Consider the following 25,846-nt stretch of genomic DNA (forward strand, 5'->3'; position numbering starts at 1 on the left):
TGCACTACAGGAACAGGATATGGATTTGCCTGCAGGGCCAAGTTGATGGTCGACTTATAGTCGGCACATATCCTCACCGATCCGTCGGGTTTGACCGGGAGGACTATAGGGGTTTCCCAAAGGGCATGATCTACGGGCTCTATTACCCCCTGCTCTATAAGCTTATCCAATTCAGCATCTACCTTTGCTCTCAATGCAAAAGGAACCCTACGTGCCTTCAGCCTAATAGGCGCGACCTGGGGATTGAGGCAAAGGGAAATGGGGGTGCCCTTATAACAACCTAATTTCCCATCGAACACATCTGCGAACTCATCCAAAACGCTATCTACGGCACGGGGAACTACCCTATGCACCCCTTCTATAGTGAGGCCCAAAACGGGGAACCAATCTAACCCCAGAAGAGCGGGCAGGTTATCCTTAACAATTAAAACTGGAAGTTTCCCCTTAAAATCTCCGTATTCCACCCGGATGTGGAATATTCCTGCCGTGGGAATCCCATTTCCCTGGTAATCTAAGAGGGAGACCCCGGCAGGGCGCAATTTACTCTGAGGAACCCTAGGGCAAAGGCGGGAAAACAAAGCCCAAGATAAAAGGGAACGGGAAGACCCGGAGTCCACCTCCATTCGGCAAGGCTGACCTTCAAGACGAACGACGGTGCTAATTTTGCGACCGCCGGCAGGGACGTGGGAAGCCTGATAGACTACGCACTCAGCACTAGGGAGCTGGTGGGTTGAATAGCAGTCCTCAGCTCGCCTCGCTGGACGTGGTTGTTGGCGGCGTTGCAATGTCTGACGCTGGTTGCTGGGCTGCATGAACGATGGGGCTGGCAAGAGAGCCCGGCAAACCTTGGCGAGGTGTCCTTCTCCTCGGCAACGGCGGCAGACAGCGGAACGAAACGGGCAAGATACGCGGCTATGGCGGCCGCCGCATCCACGGCAAGGCATGTTTGAAGCTGGCTGAACGGACGTCGGTGGTTGCTGGTGTGGCCTCTGCTTCGGCTGCGTCCTCGTCTGTCCGACGGTTTCCTCCTCCTCGTCTTCCATGGGGGAGAGGTCGTCAACGAGGTTCGTCTGATTGGAAGGCCCCGCAGCGGTTTGCGTGAAAGGTTTCAGCTGGAGGCGTTCCATGTCGGCCGTGGATTGTTCGGAAAGTTCTGCTGCTCGCGCAGTCTCCACAGCTTGCGCCAAAGTAATTTTGTGGTTCCGGAACATACGGCTGCGCAATTGTACGTCGCGGACCCCGCATACAAACTGCTCCACAAGATTCTCCTCTAGGTCTGCAAAATCGCATTGGGCGGCCACTGTGCGCAATGCCTCGAGGAACTGACTGATAGATTCGCTGGGCTTCTGCACTCGGCGGCGAAAAGTAAACCGACGAGCAATCAAAGAAGGTGAGGGGGCGTAATGGTCCCTCAACCTGGACATTAGCTCGTCCCACCCAAGTTTGTAAGCTGGCCTCGGAGCGGCCAGGGCTCTCGCAGAAGCAAACATAGAAGGCTCGCAGCAAGACAGGAAAAAGCTGCACTTCTCCTCGTCAGTCTGTGCCCTGTTCTTTGACGCGATTAAATAGCATTCAAAACGCTCCATGAAGCCGTCCCAGGATTCTCCCGCAGACCCAAACGGCGCGAAAGGAGGAAGCGCTGTTGCCATTCTGATGCAAAAGCCAGGGAAAAGGAAAGAAAAAAAACAGAGAAGATTTTGTTCGCTGCCGGCGTTCCTGACCTGAAAAGTATGGTTCAAACGCGGAGGCAAGCTGGTTTATTCTTCTCTGTGGTCACGGGAATCTCATCCCACCTTCGTCGCCAGTTTTGCATCTTGGAGCGGAAGGAGGAGGACGCGACAAGAAGGTAGTAAAACAGCAACCTTTATTCTAGCAGAGTAAACTATGATTAACCTGGCGTGGTTCGCGCCAAACATTTATACCCCCGGGTTTGAGCAATGAGCCAATGGGGCGTCGAGTGTCTCGGCCAATCAGGGAAGAGATTGAACCGGCTCCGCCCGCAAGCCAGTATTCAACAAGCAGGACAAAAGGGAAAACAAGGAAGGCCAATCAGCAGCGTTGCAAATTGGATGTGTCCTTGAGGAAGGAGATATGACTGCTCATGTTCAAGATGGTCCAGATTAGGACCATTGGCCAGAATGTTTCCCTTCCCTGTACTACCTCACCATGTGAGTGTGCAAGTTTATGGTAGATTTTAAATAGGGGTTGACAAAAAAACAGGGCATTTAGCCTCCCTATTTCCTGTTAAAACCTACACCATTTATTAGAGCTGGACTACAGATATGAATGTTATTTTGCAAATGGTCAGAAATAAACAACTTAATATCAGTCAATTGCCCAAATAAAAAAAGCTAGAAATTCATCTGCTGAAAAGAGATTATTTTATAGCTTTTTATGGAGAGCAGGCAGGAGACAGAGGCACAAGACATTTGAATATTGATTATTTGAAATAGAGTTGGCATTTGATGCACAGAAGTCTCTGGAATTGTTCCTCATAGCTTTATGGATTTGCTGCAATAAATCCATTTATCTGAGCTTTGATTTTGTGAGACACACTTTCTTGCTTTATTAACTGAGAGATGCCTGACAACAGATTATTCAGATCTGGACCACAGATTACTTAAATTTGAGCTCCCATCAAGTTCTTGACTGGCTGTGTGTACTGACTGTACTAGTTATATATTCTTTAGCTTTGCTTTCCCATCTGGAAAATTAAGATTATAATGGTTCTCTCAATGGTGATGCAATCATTTTTATAACAGTGGCTGTAAAATGTATTGCATTACATTAGTGTAAGGCAAAATATAACTAAAACCATTCATTTTAGCTCAAACAAACTTGTTTGTTTTACAAAAGTCTCAAAACCTTGCAGACTATTTAGAACAGTACAAATGGAAATAACAATTTAAAATATTTTCCGAAATTACAATTAATTATCTTTTAACAGTAGGCAAGACTCCAGAAGTCAGAATTGTATTAAATGGAAGGCACAAGAATGAAATATGTTATCACCTTAAAAGTAATGTTTTTAGGATAAATTTCTCATGACTTTCCTTGACCAATTCTATTATAGGCATCTTTTAATAAAGGGATACTGCTTGTCAATAATACATGGATAATAATAATAATAATAATAATAATAATAATAATAATAATAATAATAATATATAAAAAAAGAGTCACTAATCCTGGCTGCGCAAGAACAAGCTATCCGCACAAATGCCATTAAGGCCAAAATCGAAAAATCCTCTGATGATGCCAAATGCAGACTTTGCAAAGAAGCTGATGAAACTGTTGATCACATACTCAGCTGCTGTAAAAAAATCGCGCAGACTGATTATAAATTGCGGCACAATTCAGTAGCACAAATGGTCCATTGGAATTTGTGCAAAAATAATATTAAAACAGCAACAAACTGGTGGGAACATCAGCCTGAAAAAGTCACCGAAAATCAGATGGTCAAGATCTTGTGGGATTTCCGTATACAAACCGACAAAATACTGGCACATAATACACCAGACATCACACTGGTTGAGAAAAATAAGGTCACAATCATAGACATTGCAATACCAGGTGATAGCAGGGTCGCCGAGAAGGAACATGAAAAAATCGCAAGATACCAGGACTTAAAAATCGAAATTCAACGACTATGGCACAAACCAGCAGTGGTAATTCCAGTGGTAATTGGCACACTGGGTGCTATTCCAAAAGCACTGGAATTACATTTAAAACAGTTAAAAATTGACAAAATCACCATCAGTCAAATGCAAAAAGCCGCACTGCTTGGATCTGCACGCATATTACGAAAATACGTTACGACGTCCTAGGCCCCTGGGTGGGGCCCGACTAGTAACCAATGCCAAATCCGGCAAAACAACTGGCCGCTGTGATACAATTGTACAACAACAACAATAATAATAATAATAATAATAATTTACATCCATGTGTTGGATACAGTTTACATCCACGTGGTGATACTGATAGACTATACCTGCCCAGAAAATCAGGTGGCAGAGGATTATTGCAAGTGAAGCAAACAGTTGAAGAAGAAAAACATGCACTGGCTGATTATTTAAAAGAAAGTCAAGAACATCTATTAATCGAAGTAAAGAACAAAAATCTACTGAAGGCCCAACAGACGAAACAAGAATACAGAAAAGATGTGATAAAATCAAGAATGGTGAGTTGGCAGAACAAAGCACTGCATGGCCAATTTCTGGAAAAAATAAAAGATAAAGTGGAAGGTGAACAAACTTGGTTATGGTTAACAACAGGTACATTAAAAAAAGAAACAGAGTCATTAATCCTGGCTGCACAAGAACAAGCTATCCGCACAAATGCCATTAAGGCCAAAATCGAAAAATCCTCTGATGATGCCAAATGCAGACTTTTCAAAGAAGCTGATGAAACTGTTGATCACATACTCAGCTGCTGTAAAAAAATCGCACAGACTGATTATAAATTGTGGCACAATTCAGTAGCACAAATGATCCATTGGAATTTGTGCAAAAATTATAATATTAAAACAGCAACAAACTGGTGGGAACATCAGCCTGAAAAAGTCACCGAAAATCAGATGGTCAAGATGTTGTGGGATTTCCGTATACAAACGGACAAAATACTGGTGCATAATACACCAGACATCACACTGGTTGAGAAAAATAAGGTCACAATCTTAGACATCGCAATACCAAGTGATAGCAGGGTTGCCGAGAAGGAATATGAAAAAATCGCAAAATACCAGGACTTAAAAATCAAAATTCAACGACTATGGCACAAACCAGCAGTGATAATTCCAGTGGTAATTGGCACACTGGGTGCTATTCCAAAAGCACTGGAATTACATTTAAAACAGTTAAAAATTGACAAAATCACCATCAGTCAAATGCAAAAAGCCGCACTGCTTGGATCTGCACGCATATTACGAAAATACGTTATGACGTCCTAGGCCCCTGGGTGGGGCCCGACTAGTAACCAATGCCAAATCCGGCGAAACAACTGGCCGCTGTGATACAATTGTATAATAATAATAGTAATAATAATAATAATAATGAGGAGGAGGAGGTGGTGGTACAGATTTTCCAGATTAATTCTACGATCCTTTTTGAAGTGAGTCATCACATGATTGGGACCTGTCTTACAACCATTTTACAAAAATTGATAAGTGAATCACAACATTGTAAGAAAATCCTGCTCTCCAATTAATGTTGCTTTTTGGAAACCAGCTAAGAAAGTCAGAAAATCACGATCATGTTACCATAAGGTATGGCAGCTGTTCGTAAATGTCAGCTGGTTGCCAAGCACCCAAATTGTGATCATAGGATAGTGGGGATAGTGCAGTGGTGGTAACTTTGAGGACAGGTTGTAAATAACTTTTTCTGAATCTATTGTAACTTTAAGCCATCATTTAAATGAACAGTAGTAAATAAAGGACAACTTGTAAAGAATGTCTTTTATGTAAACAGTTCATAATATACTATATGACTATACAGACAGTCTTAGATAAGCTGACTTAAATTGACAAATGTAATCAGTTGGTTGTAACAATGCTTGTAGCATGTAGATAATATTAACAGGTGCTTGAGATTGAAATTTAGATCCCCTTTATACCTATTGTATTTTTAGGAGTATAAGACGCACTGGAGCATAAGATGTACCAAGGTTTTGAAGAAGCAAATTTAAAAAAAAATGTTTTTGCACTCTGCAAACCTCCCCAAAACGGCCCGTTTTTCGTGAAAATGGGCCTGTTTCTTTTTCAAAAAAAGGGAATGAATACCCTTTGGAGGCTTGTAGAGTGCTTTGGAGGGGGGGGTGGAGTGGGCCAAAAACGAGCAAAAATGGCCCATTTTTGTGAAAACGGGCCTGTTTTTTGCAAAAGGCATGGATGGCCTTTAGGAAGCTTATAGAGTGCTCCTGGGGGGGGGGAGCAAAATTGAGCAAAAAACTGCCTTTTTTCCTGCTCATTTCTGCCCTCCCAGTCCCTGAGAGCCCTCTGAAAGCTTCCTAGAGGCTATGCACGGCCATTTTGGTGAAGGGCAGAGTTTCGGGAGGCAAAAAGTGCTGTATTCAGTGTGCAAGATGCACCCAGATTTTCAGCCTTTTTTTGAGGGAAAAAGGTGTGTCTTATACTCCGAAAAATATGGTACATCTCACTCAAGGATATATTTTCACAAATGGGTCGAGGCAACACCTTCTAGCATGATGTTTGACAATTCTGGGTATTATAATCCTATACGTTTGGAGATCACTTAAGCGCTGTGTAAGGTCCTGTATCTCCAGTCTTCTCAAGAAAGCAGAACTCTTGAAACAACTATCATTTCAAAATGAACTTTTATTGAAAGACGTGATAGCAAAGGAAATGTAGGCAGGATCTGTAGTTTCCTACTCAAAGCGTTAGGTTAAATCGTTGCAAGCAAAGCCCCTCCCAATGTCCATTTCAACATTGAGCCTGTCCCAAGGTGCAAAGATGTTTTGAGAACCTCGGGCAGAGAAAGTGATAACAGTCAACTCCCAGGTGCTTTGGTTTCACTTTCTTTGGTGGTGAGATAAAGGAGATGGCTTAAAGCACATTATTTTTCCCTTCCTAAGATGATCTGAGGCAGATTCCTCTCTTCCTCCCTATTTCCCATGAGATACAGCAAAAGAAAGCAAATGAAACTCTATGCACAGAATCCCCCCCCTCCCGGCCTCCCACCAGAATGGCAGCATCCCTATAGAGAACTATGGAACCTGACAGGCTGCTTTAGAAAGGCTTAAACAATATTTTGCATTTCTGTGGAAAAAGGCACTTTTTTCATGCTTAATTCTAGTAAGTTTCTCTATTTGACCTCACAAATAATGATCTCAAGGATCGGGTGCAGGACGCTGCTAAATTGTAATTGTCTTTATTCTTTGTAGGTAGAAAACAATTGCTTTCAGTCTCCGGCAGCAGCACCTTATACAGCAGCGGAACCGAATCCGAGTTTGAAGGCAGGAAGCATGAGGAGGAGGAAGACATTACAGACATTCATTCAGAATGTGAAACGGAAACCACCAAATCTCAACGGGGAGGAAGTCAGGGAACTGATGTGGAAGAAGAGGAAAACTTGGGGGAAACAGAAACAGAAAGCTTGAGCACCAAGATTGTGCCAGATATCTTCTATGAAGAAAAAGTGGAGATGACCCTTCAGGACATGAGTCCGGGCCATGACAAGCCCAAGATGATAGGGCTGGTAGACATGGGGGAGGAGGAAGAGAAGGATAAGTTAGTGCATTTGAAAAGCAGTGCTCTAGAAGGATATCCGAGCAGGAAGATTTCTGAAGATAAGGAAGGTGGTGAGTACAGTTTGAAGAGATCTGTAATAGGTTTGCTGAATACAAGTGTGTTGCTTTATTGATTCTTAAATGAATGCTGATTTTCTGGCGCCATGTTTTGATATTGCATATGAATAAAAACTCTGCTTGAATCTTCCTAAATCTATTTCTGTCCTTGAATGGGGCAAGATTTTGCTTTGATATATGTGCCAGATAACTGGTAGAGTTTTGTCTTGAAATTGCTTCTTCCAAGTGCTGGAATTGAGGACTGTTGCATATATGGCTTTTGTGAGTCTTTCTCTTGTCTCCGTCACTGTTGTGTATGGGACAAATGTTTGACTCAATTAATTTAATTTCTAGTTAGCCAGGGACAAAGAGAGGAAATGAATCTTAGATCAGTGAATATGCCTGGCATTGATAATGACCATCATTGAAATCGCAGTTGTAGAATTCGCACAAAAAAGAACAAAATCAAAGTAGTTGTATATCTTTTGTAAAGACTCAGAAACATAATATCTAAAACAAATTTTTGTGTTTTTTTTATCATTTGGAACAATGAATTGGGAGCCCCAAATACAAGATATTTTTTCAGATTTTTCATGACCATGGAGAATATGGATTGCCATATTTAGGTTATCCTTCTTTATTCTCTATTAGATTATTTGACCATCTAGGCCAGTGTTTTTCAACCTTTTTTGTGCAAAGGCACACTTTTTTCATGAAAAAAATCACGAGGCACGCCACCATTAGAAAATGTTAAAAAAAATTAACTCTGTGCCTATATTGACTATAGGCGGGTGTTTTTCCCACGGCACACCTTACACTATGTCACGGCACACTAGTGTGCCACGGCACAGTGGTTGAAAAACACTGATCTAGGCTACCATTGCTCAATACAACCTTTCCAACCTGTTGCCCACTAAATATATTAGGCTACAATATCCAGAATTATAACCCATGTTCTATTTTTTGTGAATCATAAAATACATATTATATACATGATCATTCCTGATTCCTGTCTCAGATCCCTTTGGAAAGAAAGGCAAAAATATTCTATTTTGTTTTAATTTAGCTCATGATGGAAATATTGTAAGGGTGAATCAATTCATACTAATTAGCATGCTATCAGTGGTAATGCAGGCATGAAAGAAAGCCATAAGTCATGCTAATATTTTTGATTTGTGGTTTGGAATATGTTCCTTGGATGGCAATACATTATGTTCTTGCTTGATTTAATAGATTTTGATAGATTGTTTCATATTACTTTGTGTTACTGGATTTACTAGTTTGGCAGGGGAAGAAAATTATAAAAATGGTAATTGTTTGCTAGCATCTTGGTGCTGGATTGCTTTTCATTGCCTTGCAATTTTTATGTATAAAACATGGAGGAATATTGAAAAAAAATACAGTTCTGGATAATTATCCTGAATTATTTATAGGTGTTTAGTTGCTTGAGATACTTTTCTTCATCCATATGCTAGGTTTTCAATATGAGTGACTTTGCAATTACACTGTTAGATGAGATGAATATTTAAGTACAACTGAGGAATGAAATTAACCACTTAAGAAAAATATATATAGAAGTACATATTCTAATATTAAATGCAAGTGTGCAGAAATCATGTAGGTTGAATCAATGGCCTGCCCCAGATTTTAGCATAAAAGAATATCGACATTTCTATTTTGCTCATACCGTGATCATTAAATGTGCGATGGTGGGCACAGTTTTCAGTGAGTACAGCATTTAGCAATCTCTTCAGATTTTGCCACTGTGACTGAAGGTAGTAAAAATGTCAACTACCAACACCTCTTTAAAAGAAGTTTTACAGAGTAGTAGTAAATGATATGGTATGCCTTGATGAATGTCCTGGCAAACAAAGAAAAAATCGTTGGTTAACATTTTCTGAAAGGGAATGTGACACGTGAACATTCTAATGGATGATTTCAACCTTGGCAAATGTTTAAGACTATATAATGTTTAATTAACCTATTAGATTGTGGTAAGAGATAAGATTCTAAGAATGGCCTGAAGCTCAAATGCTGTGATTGGTTTTGGTCATGTCCCTTTATTCACAGAACAATCCTCTATACACAGAATGACTCTGCTATTTTAAAGTAGGCCTCAGATTGCAACATTTGCCAATAGTCAGAGAAAAAAAGTTTATAAGAGTAGCCCAGAAGTGACATATAAAAGAAACATATATGTGAAAATGATGCATTATGTATTACAGGTAGTACTTCTCAAAGGCCTGTCAATTGAATGAATCTTATTTCTTAGCAGGTTGCCCAAATTCAGTGTGAGAGGCATCCACTCTTCTCCCAATTTTTTTGCTGGCTAAAAACTTTTAGCTTCCCCTTGAGTTTCAGGCTCAAGTTGATTACATCTACTTATTTTGGCTGTTTTGCTGTTTTTTTTTAAACCATGGGTTAGGTTAGGTTTAACGGGTTAGAGTAATATCTTCCAACATTGGTAATTTGAATATATGTGGATTTCTGCTCCCAGAGATCATCCAGTTAGCAAGCTGGTTGGGAAATTTAGGTATTTGAAGTCTACACATTCAATTTTCCAAGTTGAGAAACACTAGGTTAGCTTTAGGTTTGGGATCATTGATCAATAGTTGATAGTTACTTTTCATCTTCAAATATATGTGTACGATAGCCATGATAACAAAAATCTCAGACCAGTTGATTAGGTCCATGGTGGGCAAAACTTTTCAGATGAGATTTTAATACTGCTGGTAGGGGAAAAAAGGAAGAAAGCTTAGAAATCAACCTACAGAAATTTATGTATGTGCAAATGCTATGAGGGTCTTCTAATTATTGAAACTCCTTGATGCTAGTTGTATCCTTCACAGTTGGATCAATGGCAGATTGTTTAGGATCATTGTAGCTTTATAGTGCACATTATAATGTCTTCTCTACCTTGCTTACATTGTAGAGATAAAATAAAGGAATCTCCATGCACCAAACAGGATTTACTTCATTGAACATATAGGTGACGTGACGATGCTAAAAATAGGAATTGCACCCAGACTTAAATACCACTTCATAGCGCTTTACCACCCTCTCTAAATGGTTTACAGAGTCAGCATATTGCCCCCAACAATCTGCATCCTTGTTTTACCAATCTCAAAAGGATAGTCAACCTTAGTCAGGATCGAACTGCTGTCAGTCAGCAGAATTAGCCTACAATACTGCACTCTAACCACTACACCACCAAGGCTCATGCATGAATAGGGTGTCCATATTTAAGGAGAACCTTCAATATTTTCCTTTTTAAATAGACAAAACATAAATGCTGAAGATCATTTTTTTTTACTCTTACAGAGCAATTTCTTTCTTCTTTAATGTCATTTTGGACAGAAGAAAAAAAAGTGCTGTTGTTTAGAAAATCATAGTTTCTGAGCTAATAGGAATAAGAGATTAATAATAGAGATTTTGTTATAAACAAGTGAAATATAAATAATCTAATTATTAACACAGTAAAATTACAGTGAAATTATTAGTATTCCTTTAAGCTGTCATGGACAGCTTAAAGGAATAATATTGTAGAACCGCAAACTGCATATCTGCACATGTTGAGCATGTCAGGATTTGCATTCAGCTGTTCCTGCTCATCAAAATGAGACAAAATGTACAAGCTACTTTACTTCCTTAAGGAATTAACAAAACTATTGGAATTGTGTCAGGAAGCTTAGTATTCAAAGATGCCCTTAGTTTATCTGTGATGGAATAATAGCTTTTCAATTGTATTGTTCCTGTTCCAGTTCTTGCTGTTATTTGTATCCTGCCTTCAGGATACCTCTCTGTTTTTAATTTGTGCACAAATTAAAACCATTTCTGAACAAAGGTGACCTTACAGCTTGGTGGTATTTGAAAGTGGTGAGTGCTTTGTGTAATTTTTGCATGGGAGAAATAGCATTGCATGAAATTTTCATTGCCTAAAGAACGAATGACTTTTGCTTATATGTGTACATAATTTTCCTGGATCTTAATTGCCATCCTTAGCTAGTTGTAGAGTAATTGTAAGCTCATTTTATGTTCAAGGATGGTTTTATTGGTTTTATTTTATTTTATTTTATTTTATTTTGCTTTCTCTTTTGCTCTCTTTTTATGATTGCGGTACTATTTTTTTGAAGATCGCAAATTGGTCAGAGAGAAAATAGCTGAGGCTATTGAAAAAGATCAGCTTTTGAGTTCTGAACCTGAACCTAGTGAATACAGTACAGAGGATGAGGAAGAACATTTAGCAGCCGCTGAAGGTAAATTTGAAGGTAAATTTTTATTGTTGCATGGAATCTGTCTTCAATATTTCTTTCTAGTTCAATGCTGTGTCTATTTGATGTTTTACACCTTATATTTTATATTTTCATATTTTTCTTCTTTTTCTCTCTTCCATAGGGGGAAAAAGTTTCTCAATCACTACTGTCTTCCTCGGGAAATAGTGATCTTTGAAGCTGCTTCACCTTCAACCCCTTCATTACACACATCTCCCTATGGGCAAAAAAACTCTTATACAGGCAGGGAACACAGATATAACTTAGGTCAGGAACAACAACTGTAGATTGCATTGGGCATTCCCCAGCCTTAGAAAGCAGAGTTTTCTAGAATAACCCAGATCAGTGTTTCTTAAAATTGGCCATTTTAAGATGTATGGACTTCAACTCCCAGAATTCTCCAGCCAACATGAAGTCCACACATCTTAAAGTGGCTAAGGTTGAGAAAAACCGGCCTAGACTATCTTTGCTGGCATAATATCTGATATTTGGCTGCATAGTTACAGCCTTTTTTCCTGGGTCAGTTAAAGTTCAAATGAATGTAGTCAATCTGACCTTCCCAGTTGTTGCTTATAAACACAAATAGTTGATCTTGTCATTAATGGTGATAAGATTGTATCACCAAATATATTCCCTGTGTCTCCTGGAAGTCAACTTTTTAAAAAAGGACCCTGCCCACCTGACATTGCTTGCTTGTTCATCTCCTAGACTATCCGACAATTGTACATAGCATATTAAGTGGGCATTTTTGCCATCACATGAACACAAAGTAAACAGATTGCATTTTAGACCTTCTGTAGCTCTATATTATGGGGCGGGGGGGGGGAATAAGATGAAATCATCTTAAATTATTGAAACCTCTGAGGAATCCTCAAAAGTAACTCTCTGGGACTCTACAAATAATGACACACTCCTATTCTAGAGTGTTTTAAAAATGGGTAAGAATTGAGTCCAAGTCAGACTTTAACAGCTGTTTATTCTCCCTGATAGTGAATTGAAATCTCAGCCATGCAAAATCCAGTCATAAGCATAGTAGGAGAAAAATGTAAATACTTGACAAATTTTCACGCTGTTGCTAGAGAGGAAGTATTTTATGCACATCGGGTGGTGCAATCATATTTTCAATATACTTTATGCAGTTCAGATTGCCTGTTGTGGGAACCCAGCAATTTTGGTTTCTAAACTGTGCTTTATGGCTTAGCATTATGCATGACCTTCAGTTGGGATTTATTCAACAAATCATGTTATTAATGTTCATGAAGAAACATATAAATATATACAGATGTTGAGTTTTATTTGCTATTATAAGGAAATGAAAGTCAGTATCAGTTACTTATCTTCTGTAATGTATAGTTTGGGCCTTAAGTGCCCAAATCCCCAGCATTGGGATACATGTTAGAGCGACAGCCTCTTCATGAGACTGACCAGCAGGTAAGAGTTTAGATGCTTTCTTCCACTTCACATAACACCATACACATTTTACTGCTCCTCTAAACCATTTTGTCAGAAGGCAAATTGAGGTTTTCTTAATAATACTGTGCTCCCCCCCCCCTTTTATTCTCCCGGCTAAATTATAAGCACTTTCTTTAGCTCTGTTCCCTAAGAAACAAGTTTTGATTCCAAGATATATCTCATTTGATTGGATTGTTTGCTGAAAGTCACATATAGTATAAAGGTCTAGATGGATGCTATCAGCACTTCAATTTCAACAGTATGTAGTGACAAGTACTTAAATTATGCAAGCATACAGGTCAGAAAAGTCTATAAGAATCTATCTTCTTATATATATTCCATTATAATGTTTTCCTTAATCTTTTAAGGTTTTAGAAGACAATTTATTGAACATAATTAATAATGAGTACATTGAGAGTTTGTACAGTATTTCCAATTAAAGTAAAAACACTCTAATGTAAACAGAATTAGGCAACAATCCAAAGATAAAATACTATGAAAATCCATTGGACATTATGTTTATGTGTAGTTCTGTATTACTTGTTACACCTAATTCTCACTACAATCAGTGGGAAAAGTAAATCCCAAATCAATTAGGTTTCATTATTCTCAAATAGGCTTAACACTATTTTTCTATATATATTCTGATGAGGCACTGTTACTTTTTTGGCTTCACAAAATGGTGACTTATTCCCATCCAGACCAGAACATTTTATTGTTCTTCACAATTTCTCCTGGGTGGATCCTATATTGTTCTGCTGATATTTTGGGAAGGTAGTTTTAAGGCTTCTAGGTCAGTTACATTTACACATAGCTGTCAAAAAATCAAGAAGAGAGGAGCAACCATAAAAAGGATCATACAACAAACACACAATGGGCAAGATTTTATTTGTGGCTTCCCCATCTTAAATTTGTAATCCCCTGTAGAAACTCTGTTCTTGGTCCCATGTAGCGATTTCTCACTTCCTACTAACTAATCAGCATTTTTAATTCACTTGCTTTAACTACCTGAAAAGTCACAGTCATATGAACCTAATTGTACATATACATATATCATTTTCTAAAAAGCTAGGAATTGTTTTATGATAGATCCAGGAGGTATAGAACATTGCAACTTTTAGCAAGAAAGTTTTTGAAAACATTATGCTATTTGGAAAGAAATTATGCCAGATATTCAATCCATTCATTTTCTCCCTTATGCTTGTATTTGTATAGAGACAAAGCCTTGAGGTAGGCAATAATTTTATTTTGCAACTAGGACCAAGCTTATTTTTCAGAGTCTAGAATATGACGTGTCTAAAGCATTTGCTTTTAGAATAAATTCCCAGTTATTTTGATGTAGGGACACACTTGTTTTCAAGATATATCATTTTTGTATATTTGTGTGTGCACACTGACCTTTGATGTTTGATTTAATGCATTTCAAAATCTTTATATTCCTTTATATATTTTTATTTTTTCAGAAAGTTAAAATGCAAACTCTCCAAAAAAAGAAAAAAGGAATTTTGCAAAAAAAAAAACAACCCCAAAACATAATTAATAAAAATATGTAAATCAGTCAAATAGCTTTCACTACCAGAGAGTGTGTTATCTCGCTGATCATCTTAGGGTCATCCTGGGTCATTCCCAATGCTCCCTTTCAAATCTAGAGAGCAGCTTTGGCTGCATAATCAGCTGTTTGTCTGCAAGAGAAAAGAGATCACCTGCCACCATTTTGGGAGCAAAACTTTTATATTCCTATAATATTAATTTTCTGGAACTGTTTTCTTTTTATAGACCTTTTCTGCCCTGGAGAACTTCTAATTGATTTATCATTTCTGTAGTCCAACTTCAGTAATACGACCACTCTTCAATACATTATAATAGTTAGCAGAGGAAAAGAAAGACTTTGCTGGAAATGTTTTGTGTAAAAGAAGTAGCAAAATTAGTAGTGCAGGAGGAATATCAGGCAGTTTGTAAGATAGACTAATAATGGACAATATAATAGCAAGTTTCCAGAACACTCTTCTCTCTCAATTAATGTAGAGTAATGTGGTACCAGAAAATTAACTTGTCCAGTTTACCATTATATTGTAATTACTCTCAGGTTAATCCAAGAAGCAAAGGCTGCTGATGGCTCTCTATTCAAAATAGATGGGCCAACAAGGGCAGGTGAAGCACCTGTCAATGTATTTTTTAAAAATCCCACACTGATAAAATTGTCACAATTACAATTCATACTGTGCTTATTTTAATAGTGCTGGATGGAGTTTCCTTGGCAAAACGATCAAGGACTGAATCGCAAAAGGCTGCAGAGCAATTGAAAGAGAGAGAGATGATGGGCAAGAAAGGAATATTTGAGGAAGAGGAGCTTGCAGTTGGCAAAATCCCCAAAGAAGCAGCTCTAACAGAAGAACTGTTAGCCCCCCAAAGACCAAGTCTTAGAGGAGACCAGGCACTAAAACCTGAACTTGTGGCAGAAAAAAGAGAATCGGGGAGAGAACCCATAGAATCAGAACTGGCCAGTTTAGAAAAAGAAATAACCCCCAAGGATGGAAAAATTAAGAGCATGGCAAAACCAGGAGAAATGGAAATAGAACATAAAGCTGCTGACAGAGAGGAGATTCTAGGGGGATTTAGATCAGAAGAGGAAGAAGCTGAAGATGCCCAAATTAGTGAGAAGTTAAGAGCAGCAAAGAGAGAAGAACATTTGCAATGGCAGATCCCCGAGGGAGCGGAAGGCCCAGAAGTAACTGAGGCACCAAAAGTTTTAAAGACAAGAGAATTAGAAGGAATTAAGGCAGTGGACAGAGACATGCTGGAAGCAAAAGAAAAGATGAAAGGAGAATATGATGCAGCTAAAGATTGGGAGGCAACATTTGCAGAAAAGATCCATATGGGAGAGGTACCAGAAAAGGTGGGAGAAGCTAAACCTGAAGAAAAGGTCATTTTTCAAGAAAAAAAAGATAAAGCAGAGGCCGGGGAAAAAGCAGACATAATGGAAAAAGAAAGAAAAGATGAGGCATTTTTGAGGGAAGATGAGGAGGGAAAATATGAATTGAGGCACATTTCACCCACGGAAGCCGAACTTAGACCACCACAATTAAAAATGAAAGATGTTCTCTATGAAGATGAAAAAGCAGCTGCTGCAGAAAAGGCAATCACTGGTAGAAAAGAGGTTCCATCTAAGATTGAAGAAACAGTCCAAGACATTTCATCCAGATGGGGTGAAGATTTATACCAAGAATATCCAGAGGTGACTGGAATGAAAGCTATATCTACAGAAGATTTAACCCTCAAGAAAATAAAGCCTTTGGTGGGAGAGGCCATCCTTGACCATGAAATTGAAATAACCGAGGAAGACAAGTTAGCAGGGAAATCATATTCTGAAAGAGAGAAAGACAGACAAGCAAGAGCAAAAGATATTTTGGCAACTGAGCAAGCAGCCCAACGAGAAAAGGCTATAGTACAACCTGTAGAAAGAGGAGCTGAAGAAAGAGGAAAAGAAGGGAGACGAAAGTCCCAAATGGCAGCTTTAGAAGAGAAATTGGACTTGGAGAAAGAAGGGCTTTATATTGAACCCGGCTTAGAATCTATGGCACTGCTACTAGAAGAATTAGCAGAGAAGGAAAAGGCAAAAGGAGAGATGTGGGTTGAGGAAGCAGAAGGAGAAATAAAAGGATTGTCTCCAAGACAGAAGATGATTGAAGAAGAACAGAAAGCACTCAGAAAAAAGGCAGAAATTGAAGAGGGAGGTATTGAGATGGCCGAAAGAAGACGTACCAGAGCTTCATTGCTACCCCAAGATGGGTTAGATTTTGAAGAAGCAGAAGCTGAGGTGACACTTAAAGGGGAGGCAGAAAGAAGACATACCAGAGCTTCATTGCTGCCCAAAGACGAGTTAGATTATGAAGAAGCAGGACCTGAGGTGATACTTAAAGGGGAGGCAGAAAGAAGACGTACCAGAGCTTCATTGCTGCCCAAAGATGAGTTAGATTATGAAGAAGCAGGACCTGAGGTGATATTTAAAGGGGAGGCAGAAAGAAGACGTACCAGAGCTTCATTGCTGCCCAAAGACGAGTTAGATTATGAAGAAGCAGGACCTGAGGTGATACTTAAAGGGGAGGCAGAAAGAAGACGTACCAGAGCTTCATTGCTGCCCAAAGACGAGTTAGATTATGAAGAAGCAGGACCTGAGGTGACACTTAAAGGGGAGGCAGAAAGAAGACGTACCAGAGCTTCATTGCTACCCCAAGATGGGTTAGATTTTGAAGAAGCAGAAGCTGAGGTGACACTTAAAGGGGAGGCAGAAAGAAGACGTACCAGAGCTTCATTGCTACCCAAAGACGGGTTAGATTTTGAAGAAGCAGAAGCTGAGGTAACGCTTAAAGGGGAGGCAGAAAGAAGACGTACCAGAGCTTCATTGCTACCCAAAGACGGGTTAGATTTTGAAGAAGCAGAAGCTGAGGTGACACTTAAAGGAGAGGCAGAAAGAAGACGTACCAGAGCTTCATTGCTGCCCCAAGACGGGTTAGATTTTGAAGAAGCAGAACCTGAGGTGACACTTAAAGGGGAGGCAGAAAGAAGACATACCAGAGCTTCATTGCTACCCCAAGACGGGTTAGATTTTGAAGAAGCAGAAGCTGAGGTGACACTTAAAGGAGAGGCAGAAAGAAGACGTACCAGAGCTTCGTTGCTGCCCAAAGACGAGTTAGATTATGAAGAAGCAGGACCTGAGGTGATACTTAAAGGGGAGGCAGAAAGAAGACGTACCAGAGCTTCATTGCTGCCCAAAGACGAGTTAGATTATGAAGAAGCAGGACCTGAGGTGATACTTAAAGGGGAGGCAGAAAGAAGACGTACCAGAGCTTCATTGCTGCCCAAAGACGAGTTAGATTATGAAGAAGCAGGACCTGAGGTGATACTTAAAGGGGAGGCAGAAAGAAGACGTACCAGAGCTTCATTGCTGCCCAAAGACGAGTTAGATTATGAAGAAGCAGGACCGGAGGTGATACTTAAAGGGGAGGCAGAAAGAAGACGTACCAGAGCTTCATTGCTGCCCAAAGACGAGTTAGATTATGAAGAAGCAGGACCTGAGGTGATACTTAAAGGGGAGGCAGAAAGAAGACGTACCAGAGCTTCATTGCTGCCCAAAGATGAGTTAGATTATGAAGAAGCAGAACCTGAGGTGATACTTAAAGGGGAGGCAGAAAGAAGACGTACCAGAGCTTCATTGCTACCCCAAGACGGATTAGATTCTGAAGAAGCAGAACCTGAGGTGACACTTAAAGGGGCGGCAGAAAGAAGACGTACCAGAGCTTCATTGCTGCCCAAAGACGAGTTAGATTATGAAGAAGCAGAACCTGAGGTGACACTTAAAGGGGAGACAGAAAGAAGACGTACCAGACCTTCATTGCTACCCCAAGACGGATTAGATTCTGAAGAAGCAGAACCTGAGGTGACGCTTAAAGGGGAGGCAGAAAGAAGACGTACCAGAGCTTCATTGCTGCCCAAAGACGAGTTAGATTATGAAGAAGCAGAACCTGAGGTGATACTTAAAGGGGAGGCAGAAAGAAGACGTACCAGAGCTTCATTGCTGCCCAAAGACGAGTTAGATTATGAAGAAGCAGAACCTGAGGTGACACTTAAAGGGGAGGCAGAAAGAAGACGTACCAGACCTTCATTGCTGCCCAAAGATGAGTTAGATTATGAAGAAGCAGAACCTGAGGTGACACTTAAAGGGGAGGCAGAAAGAAGACGTACCAGACCTTCATTGCTGCCCAAAGATGAGTTAGATTATGAAGAAGCAGAACCTGAGGTGACACTTAAAGGGGAGGCAGAAAGAAGACGTACCAGAGCTTCATTGCTGCCCAAAGACGAGTTAGATTATGAAGAAGCAGAACCTGAAGTGACCCTTAAAGGGGAGGCAGAAAGAAGACATACCAGAGCTTCATTGCTACCCCGAGATGGATTAGATTTTGAAGAAGCAGAAGCTGAGGTGACACTCAAAGGGGAGGCAGAAAGAAGACGTACCAGAGCTTCATTGCTGCCCAAAGACGAGTTAGATTATGAAGAAGCAGAACCTGAAGTGACCCTTAAATGGGAGGCAGAAAGAAGACGTACCAGAGCTTCATTGCTACCCAAAGATGGGTTAGACTTTGAAGAAGCAGAAGCTGAGGTGATACTTAAAGTGGAGGCCGAAAGAAGACATACCAGAGCTTCATTGCTACCCAAAGACGGGTTAGATTATGAAGAAGCAGAAGCTGAGGTGACACTCAAAGGGGAGGCAGAAAGAAGACGTACCAGAGCTTCATTGCTGCCCAAAGACGAGTTAGATTATGAAGAAGCAGAACCTGAAGTGACCCTTAAATGGGAGGCAGAACGAAGACGTACCAGAGCTTCATTGCTACCCAAAGATGGGTTAGACTTTGAAGAAGCAGAAGCTGAGGTGATACTTAAAGTGGAGGCCGAAAGAAGACATACCAGAGCTTCATTGCTACCCAAAGACGGGTTAGATTTTGAAGAAGCAGAAGCTGACCTGACACTTAAAGGGGAGGCAGAAAGAAGACATACCAGAGCTTCATTGCTACCCCAGGACAGGTTAGATTTTGAAGAAGCAGAAGCTGAGGTGACACTCAAAGGGGAGGCAGAAAGAAGATATACCAGAGCTTCATTGCTGCCCAAAGATGAATTAGATTCTGAAGAAGCAAAAGCTGACATAACACTTAAAGGGGAGGCAGAAACTGAACGTGTCAAAGCTAAGGTGGGACCTAAACTGGAGTTATATCTTGAAGAAGCAGAAGCTGAGGTGACAGTTGAACGAGAGGCAGAAACTGGACATGTCAAAGCTAAGGTGGGCCCTGAAGGGGAGCTATATGCTGCAGAAACAGAGATGATATTTGAGCGAGAGGCAGAAACTGGACGTGTCAAAGCTAAGTTGGGACCTAAAGGGGAGTTATATGTTGCAGAAGCAGAAGCTGAGGTGACGTTTAAAAGGGAAGCAGAAACTGGACTTGTCAAAGCTATGATGGTACCTAAAGGAGACTTATATGCTGAAGAAACAGAAGCTGAGGTGACACTTGAAAGAGAAGCAGAAACTGGACTGATTAAAGCTAGGGTGGTACCTAGAAGGGAGTCATATGCTGAAGAAGCAGAAGCTGAGGTGACAATTACATGGAAGGCAGAGACTGGACAGGTGAAATCTAAGGTTGGACCTAAAGGGGAGTTAGATACTGAAGCTGCAGAAGCTGAGTTGACAGTTGCATGGAAAGCAGAAACTAGACAGGTGAAAGCTAAAGTGGCACCTAAAGAGGAGTTATATGCTGAAGAAACAGAAGCCGAAATGATATTTAAAAAAGAGGCAGAAACTGGACAACTGGACAAGGTGGTAACTGAAGGGTGGTTAGATGTTGGGGAAGCAAAAGCTGATGTGACAGTTAAGGGAAAAGCAGAAACTATAGAGGCAGAATCTGATAATATAGCTAAAAGGGAATTAGAAGCCGAAGTGGCCGAACCTGAGGGGACACTTTTTAAGTGGACAGAAGACGAGGTTGCCTTGAAATGGAAGCCAGAAACTGGAGCGGCTGAAGCTGAGGTGATATCCAAAGGGGAAATAGAAGTTGAAGAAGCAGAAGCTGAGTTGACACTTAAAGAAAAGGCAATAGAGAAAGCACTTAAACAGAAGGCAATAATTATAGAGGAAGAGGCTGATGTGATACCTAAAGAGGAATTAGAAGTCAAAGAGACAGAAACTGAGGGGACACTTAAAAGGAAGGCAGAAACTGGACTAGCCAAAGCTAAGGTGGTGCCTAAAGAGGAGTTGGGTGCTGAAGAAGCAGAAGCCGAGATGACACTTAAGAGGAAAGGAGAAACTATAGAAGCAGAGTCTGAAATGATAGCTGGAAAGGACTTAGAAGCAGAAGAGGCAGAAGGTGAGGGGACACTTAAAAAGAAGGCAGAAGGCATGGTAGCCTTGGAACAGAAGGCAAAAACTGTAACGCCAGAGACTGAGGTAGCATTTGAAGAGGAGGCAGGAGTTACAGTTGTACCAAAATTCCAGGAAGCAGAAACAGAAGAGTCAGAAGCAAAGGGAGAAGTGCTTTCTGTTGTCATAGGATCTCTAAATGAAACCACCTTTGGAGAGCAAGGGCTAGTCACCAGGAGAGAAGAAATTATAGCAGAAATAAAACATACTTCTGAATCAGCCCCACAAAAAGAAGCATTTGTTGGAGGAGATATGAAAAAGCAGGAAATGAAAAAAGAACCTGGTCTCCAAACTGGAGTATCTGACGAGGCTGAAACAAGGGAAACATTTCTTTACATGGAAGTACAGGAGGAAGTCATAGCTCCTGAAGAAGAGAAGGAACAGGATGAATCAGACACAGGAGATGAGATGAGAGAAGGAATGATAACACTTGCAGATGTAGAAGAAGCTCTCTTAATAGGGATACAGCAGCTGATAACAGAAGTATCACAGATCAATGAAAAAGATAAAGAAGAACCTCTGATGGAAAGATCAACAGAAGAAGAATCAACTCGGGAGTGTGCCACAAGTGAAGATTTTTTTGCTGTTGTAGTAGAAGAAGAAAGGGAGACCATTGAGAGCAGTAACAGTGAATGTGAAGGAACAGGAGAGCATTCGGAAGAAGGAACAGGAGAGCATTCGGAAGAAGGATCAGGAGAGCATTCGGAAGAAGGAACAGGAGAGCATTCGGAAGAAGGAACAGGAGAGCATTCGGAAGAAGGAACAGGAGAGCAATCGGAAGAAGGGGCAGGAGAGCATTCGGAAGAAGGAACAGGAGATCGTTCGGAAGAAGGAACAGGAGAGCGTTCGGAAGAAGGAACAGGAGAGCGTTCAGAAGAAGGAACAGGAGAGCCTTCGGAAGAAGAAACAGGGGAGCCTTCGGAAGAAGGAATAGGGGAGCCTTTTGAAGAAGGAACAGGGGAGCCTTCAGAAGAAACCCCTTCAGATGAAAAAGATGGAAATCTAAACTGCGAAATGGGATTAGAGGAGACTACAGATGAAACGATCACAATGACAAATACCATTCTTTGGAGCTCCCGGGAGTATGAAAGAGAGTGTCACCAAGATCCTACTGGATCTGACTGAGAAGACAAGACACCTAGACTGAAGGTGAGCATGTGCTAATATATAAATTCCCTTCTCACTTCTATGAGTAGTGTATGTCTTCTTCTTCAATTTCAGGTCCTCTACTAGAGGTCTGGGAGTTTGAGGGCTCTAATATACTGCATATCAGACCATAAAACAGCAGTGGTGATAGATGTAGTGGTATTAAGTGACAGCAACATCAGGAAGGAGTATGAGAAATTAGAGAAATATCAGGGCCTGAAAGGAGAAAACAGAGAGGATATGGAAAATAAAGATCAAAGTGGTCTCAGGGTGGTGGTAAAAGGACTTGGAGCTGTGACTCTTAAGTTGCGTGAATGGCTTCATCAGATTCCATGAACATCAGAAATCTCTGCCAGAAGAATGCAGTGCTAAGAACAGCTAAGGTACTATGCAAAATTCTCAAAGTCCCAAGCTTCTGGTAGAGGACCCCAGATTGAGGAAGATGAAAACAACTCATAGAGGTTAAAAGGGAATTTTTAAATTATTGTAGGTTTGTCAAATCGTGTCTACTGTTTGCCACTGGCCCCAGTGTGTCATGAATTAATTAAATGTATTAAGGCCTGCTTAACACTGGCCCTTAATATGGTGTGGCTTTCATTTGGCATATTATCTGAAGCTCTCCACTATGGTCTGTTAACTGTGGGGTATAGTGTACATTTATATATAAACCCAGTCAAGAACATTTCTTCAATAAACCATGCTCAACCATATATGAATTAATTAATCTAGTAATTCACTGGGGATAAATATATAATTCTTTGAGAAAGAAATGATTGTAGGTTAGACTTATTTAAATAAGTTATTTACTAATTGATTTAGCACCTTGGAACCATGTTTCCTGATAGGTTTATAGCAGCTTATGGACAAGGTTTATTACTGTATTCCACTGTAGTAATGCTTTCAGTACTGTTATTGGAGCTATAGATTTGGTGTTTACGTAAAAGTTGGTTTTTTTCCCCTGCATTGCTAGTTCAGTTATCTGACTTAGCAATAGGTTGCATACTAGATGTCCCAGGTGGTGAGAAGATTTTGGGTGCTGATCTGGATTTGCCTTCCTTTGATGCAGAAGATCATTGATGGTCTACCTAGATTGGTACTACTTGAGCTTATTTGAAAATAAAGCTCAACATACAGTTTAAGCATTTCAAAAAGCATTACATTGCTGCCCAATCAATCATCCAGAGGAAAGCAGCTCTTTGTCTGTAGATAAACAATACTAGCTGATAGACCTTGGATTTCCTCTTCCTCCTCCTCAGTTTCATATGCAGATCTTGCTTAAATCATTCCTATCTGGTGGAAAAGAGTGAGGGAGAGAAAGATACATTTTCCCAAATGCTAAAGTTGTCCTGAGCTATTTCCTTGTCATTCTTAGCCACTTATGTGCAATTTCCCTGACACTGGCAGTTTGGTCTGCTGATCAATAGGGCACTTTAATATGTCCTTCTGGCCCCATTAACACTTTTTTCTAAACCCTCAACTTAAAATTGAACTCATAAGTATTTTCTTCAGCCTGGTGTACTCCAGATGTAGAACCTTTGCGTTTGGCCACCACACGTCTGGTCTATCATCACATTTCCGTTCTTCTAAAGCAGTCCAGTTAATGGATACCAAAGCGACCTACCACATTATAGTATTTTCTAGTTATAATCTCACCCTCTGCTGCCGGCCATATACCATTAACTTGAGACTGATGCCAGAGTTACACTTTTTGCTTGCCCCATTGCCAATAAAGGTCACTTGCCTCTTCTTATTGTGCCTTGGAAAAAATGAGCATGTACCTGCATATGAAACAAATGAAAGCCAAGGAAGCCACTGCAATCATCAGTAGCATAGATCTTTCCTTCCTGATATAAAAGTGGAAAAGAAAGGCTCAAGTATTTTGCTTCTAAAAGTGCTAGAGTTCCCTAACTTCAGATTCTGAATCATGAGATATACTAATCAGAAACGAAATATTGAATGGTAAATGGCATGTTAATTATTGTTTGCATTTGAACTGTTCTTAGATTTTAAAACAGCCCTGCCCTTCACTAAAGTTGAGAAAGAATATGTCCCTCTTTAATGGGCTCGATTAAATCCTCACTTTTGCTGCCTTAAGAATGCACTGTTGTTTTTAAAATTGCTGGGGCTGTACTTATCTCTCTCTTAAATTTCCAAACAATTATCTTCTGTATGAGTGTTTCTCAATCATGGCAACATTAAACTGTGTGGACTTCAGCTCATAGAATTCCTCAGCCAGCATTGCTGAGGAATTCTGGGAGTTGAAATCCACACAGCATAAAGTTGCCAAGGTTGAAATACACTGCTCTTGTACCCTGTAAACCAGGGCTGTCAAACTTGCGACCCATGGACCGGATGCGTCATGCGCTGGCCATGCCTGGTTTAACAAAGGGGAAAATAAGTCCCAATACATCACGTGACGCCACCATGACAATGTGAGTTTGACAGCCCTGCTATAAACTAATATTGTATTTCTTTGTTTTCCCAGAATGCTTTGGGGTTGGAACTTCCCATCTCATCATTGCTGCCTCAAGACTTGGTGGAAACACAGACTTATTCAAGCATCTTCTTATATTCTTTTGATGCTTGCTATCCATCTTTTCATTGTTGTTCTGATTACCATGATCATTTAGTAACTTTTTTCAAGGAAATCATTCTAGATCGGTGCCACCTGGGGTAACAACTGCCCTCTTTGATTCCTTCACACACATCTGCCACTATGCACCAGGATTGCTCCAGACAAATGAAACCTTATCTAGCCTATTTCATTAATAGCATTCCTTTATAATTCTGAAAATAATAATGATGAGGCCTCTATAACAGCTGCCGCACATTTCTTTTAAAAACAAAACAGAAATATTATGTAATGGGAACTTTCCCAAAATCAACCAGCTAATTCTGCTGCACAGTAAGAGTCACTTGAAGTCTTTATGTAGAACAATAAAACACCTGCAAACAGATTTGAACATTTGTATGTATTTTATTATCTGCCTTCTTCCCTTTGTATTTTAGGTCTCTTCCCCCTTTGCCAAACCTGGTGACACATCTGGGCTGCGGGCTGCAAGTTTGACAGCCCTGCCGTAGTAGGTTCATCCTAACTTCAAATGGTGGCTAGGAAACCAGTAATAAGTCAAGGACTACCTAATAATTGAATTGACGCTGTATGCAGTGTGCTGCTATAGGAAAAAGCAAGGATAATTTAGTCATGTGACATTTTATATCTTTCCACTGCCTTTTGTCATGGGCTTGGATTCAGACTGGGACTTGCTTGAACAGAAGGTGTGGGGACTGAAAATCTCTCATTTTGTACTGGGTCTTACCCATGGTTCCCAGGAATCCAGCCATTGTCTAGCCAGGTTATATCATTTATCAGCACAGCTGTCTTGAAAAGTACTTACTGTATTTTTCAGAGTATGACACTTTTCCCTCAAAAAAGAGGCTGAAAATCTGGGTGCGTCTTATACATTGAATACAGCATTTTTTTGCCTCCTGAAACCCCCACCCCCTTCACCAAAATGGCCGTGCAAAGCCTTTAGGAGGCTTCCAGAATGCTCCTGTGGGCTGGGGAGGGCAGAAATGAGTGAAAAACACTCGGTTTTGCTTGTTTTTGGCCCCTTAAAGGCTGTTCATGCCCTTTTTTTTGGAAAAAAACCAGGCCGTTTTTGAGAGGTCTGCAAAGTGCAAAAACGTTTTTAAAAAATTTGCCTCTTCAAAATCT

At 40.3% G+C, this 25,846-nt stretch overlaps 1 protein-coding gene across 5 annotated transcripts in view; it reads left to right on the forward strand.

The window, feature by feature from the left end:
• Positions 1 to 25,088, forward strand: part of ERICH3 (glutamate rich 3) — a 77,138-nt gene extending 52,050 nt beyond the window's left edge. For 4 of the 5 annotated variants that reach the window (XM_087719460.1, XM_087719464.1, XM_087719462.1 and 1 more), the window contains 4 exons: positions 6,898 to 7,314; positions 11,433 to 11,567; positions 15,260 to 22,134; positions 24,617 to 25,088. In XM_087719460.1, the coding sequence (XP_087575586.1) occupies positions 6,898 to 7,314; positions 11,433 to 11,567; positions 15,260 to 22,110 (7,403 nt within the window). In that variant the 3' untranslated portion in view covers positions 22,111 to 22,134; positions 24,617 to 25,088. The remainder of the gene's footprint in view (positions 1 to 6,897; positions 7,315 to 11,432; positions 11,568 to 15,259; positions 22,135 to 24,616) is intronic. The other variant, XM_087719461.1, reaches the window with a different exon arrangement.
• The last annotated feature ends 758 nt before the right edge of the window (positions 25,089 to 25,846 follow it).

The sequence above is a fragment of the Thamnophis sirtalis genome, unplaced genomic scaffold, assembly GCF_051295495.1.
Source record: "Thamnophis sirtalis isolate CommonGarterSnake01/CBP01778 unplaced genomic scaffold, rThaSir2_p1.2 scaffold_7, whole genome shotgun sequence".
NCBI lineage: Eukaryota > Metazoa > Chordata > Lepidosauria > Squamata > Natricidae > Thamnophis > Thamnophis sirtalis.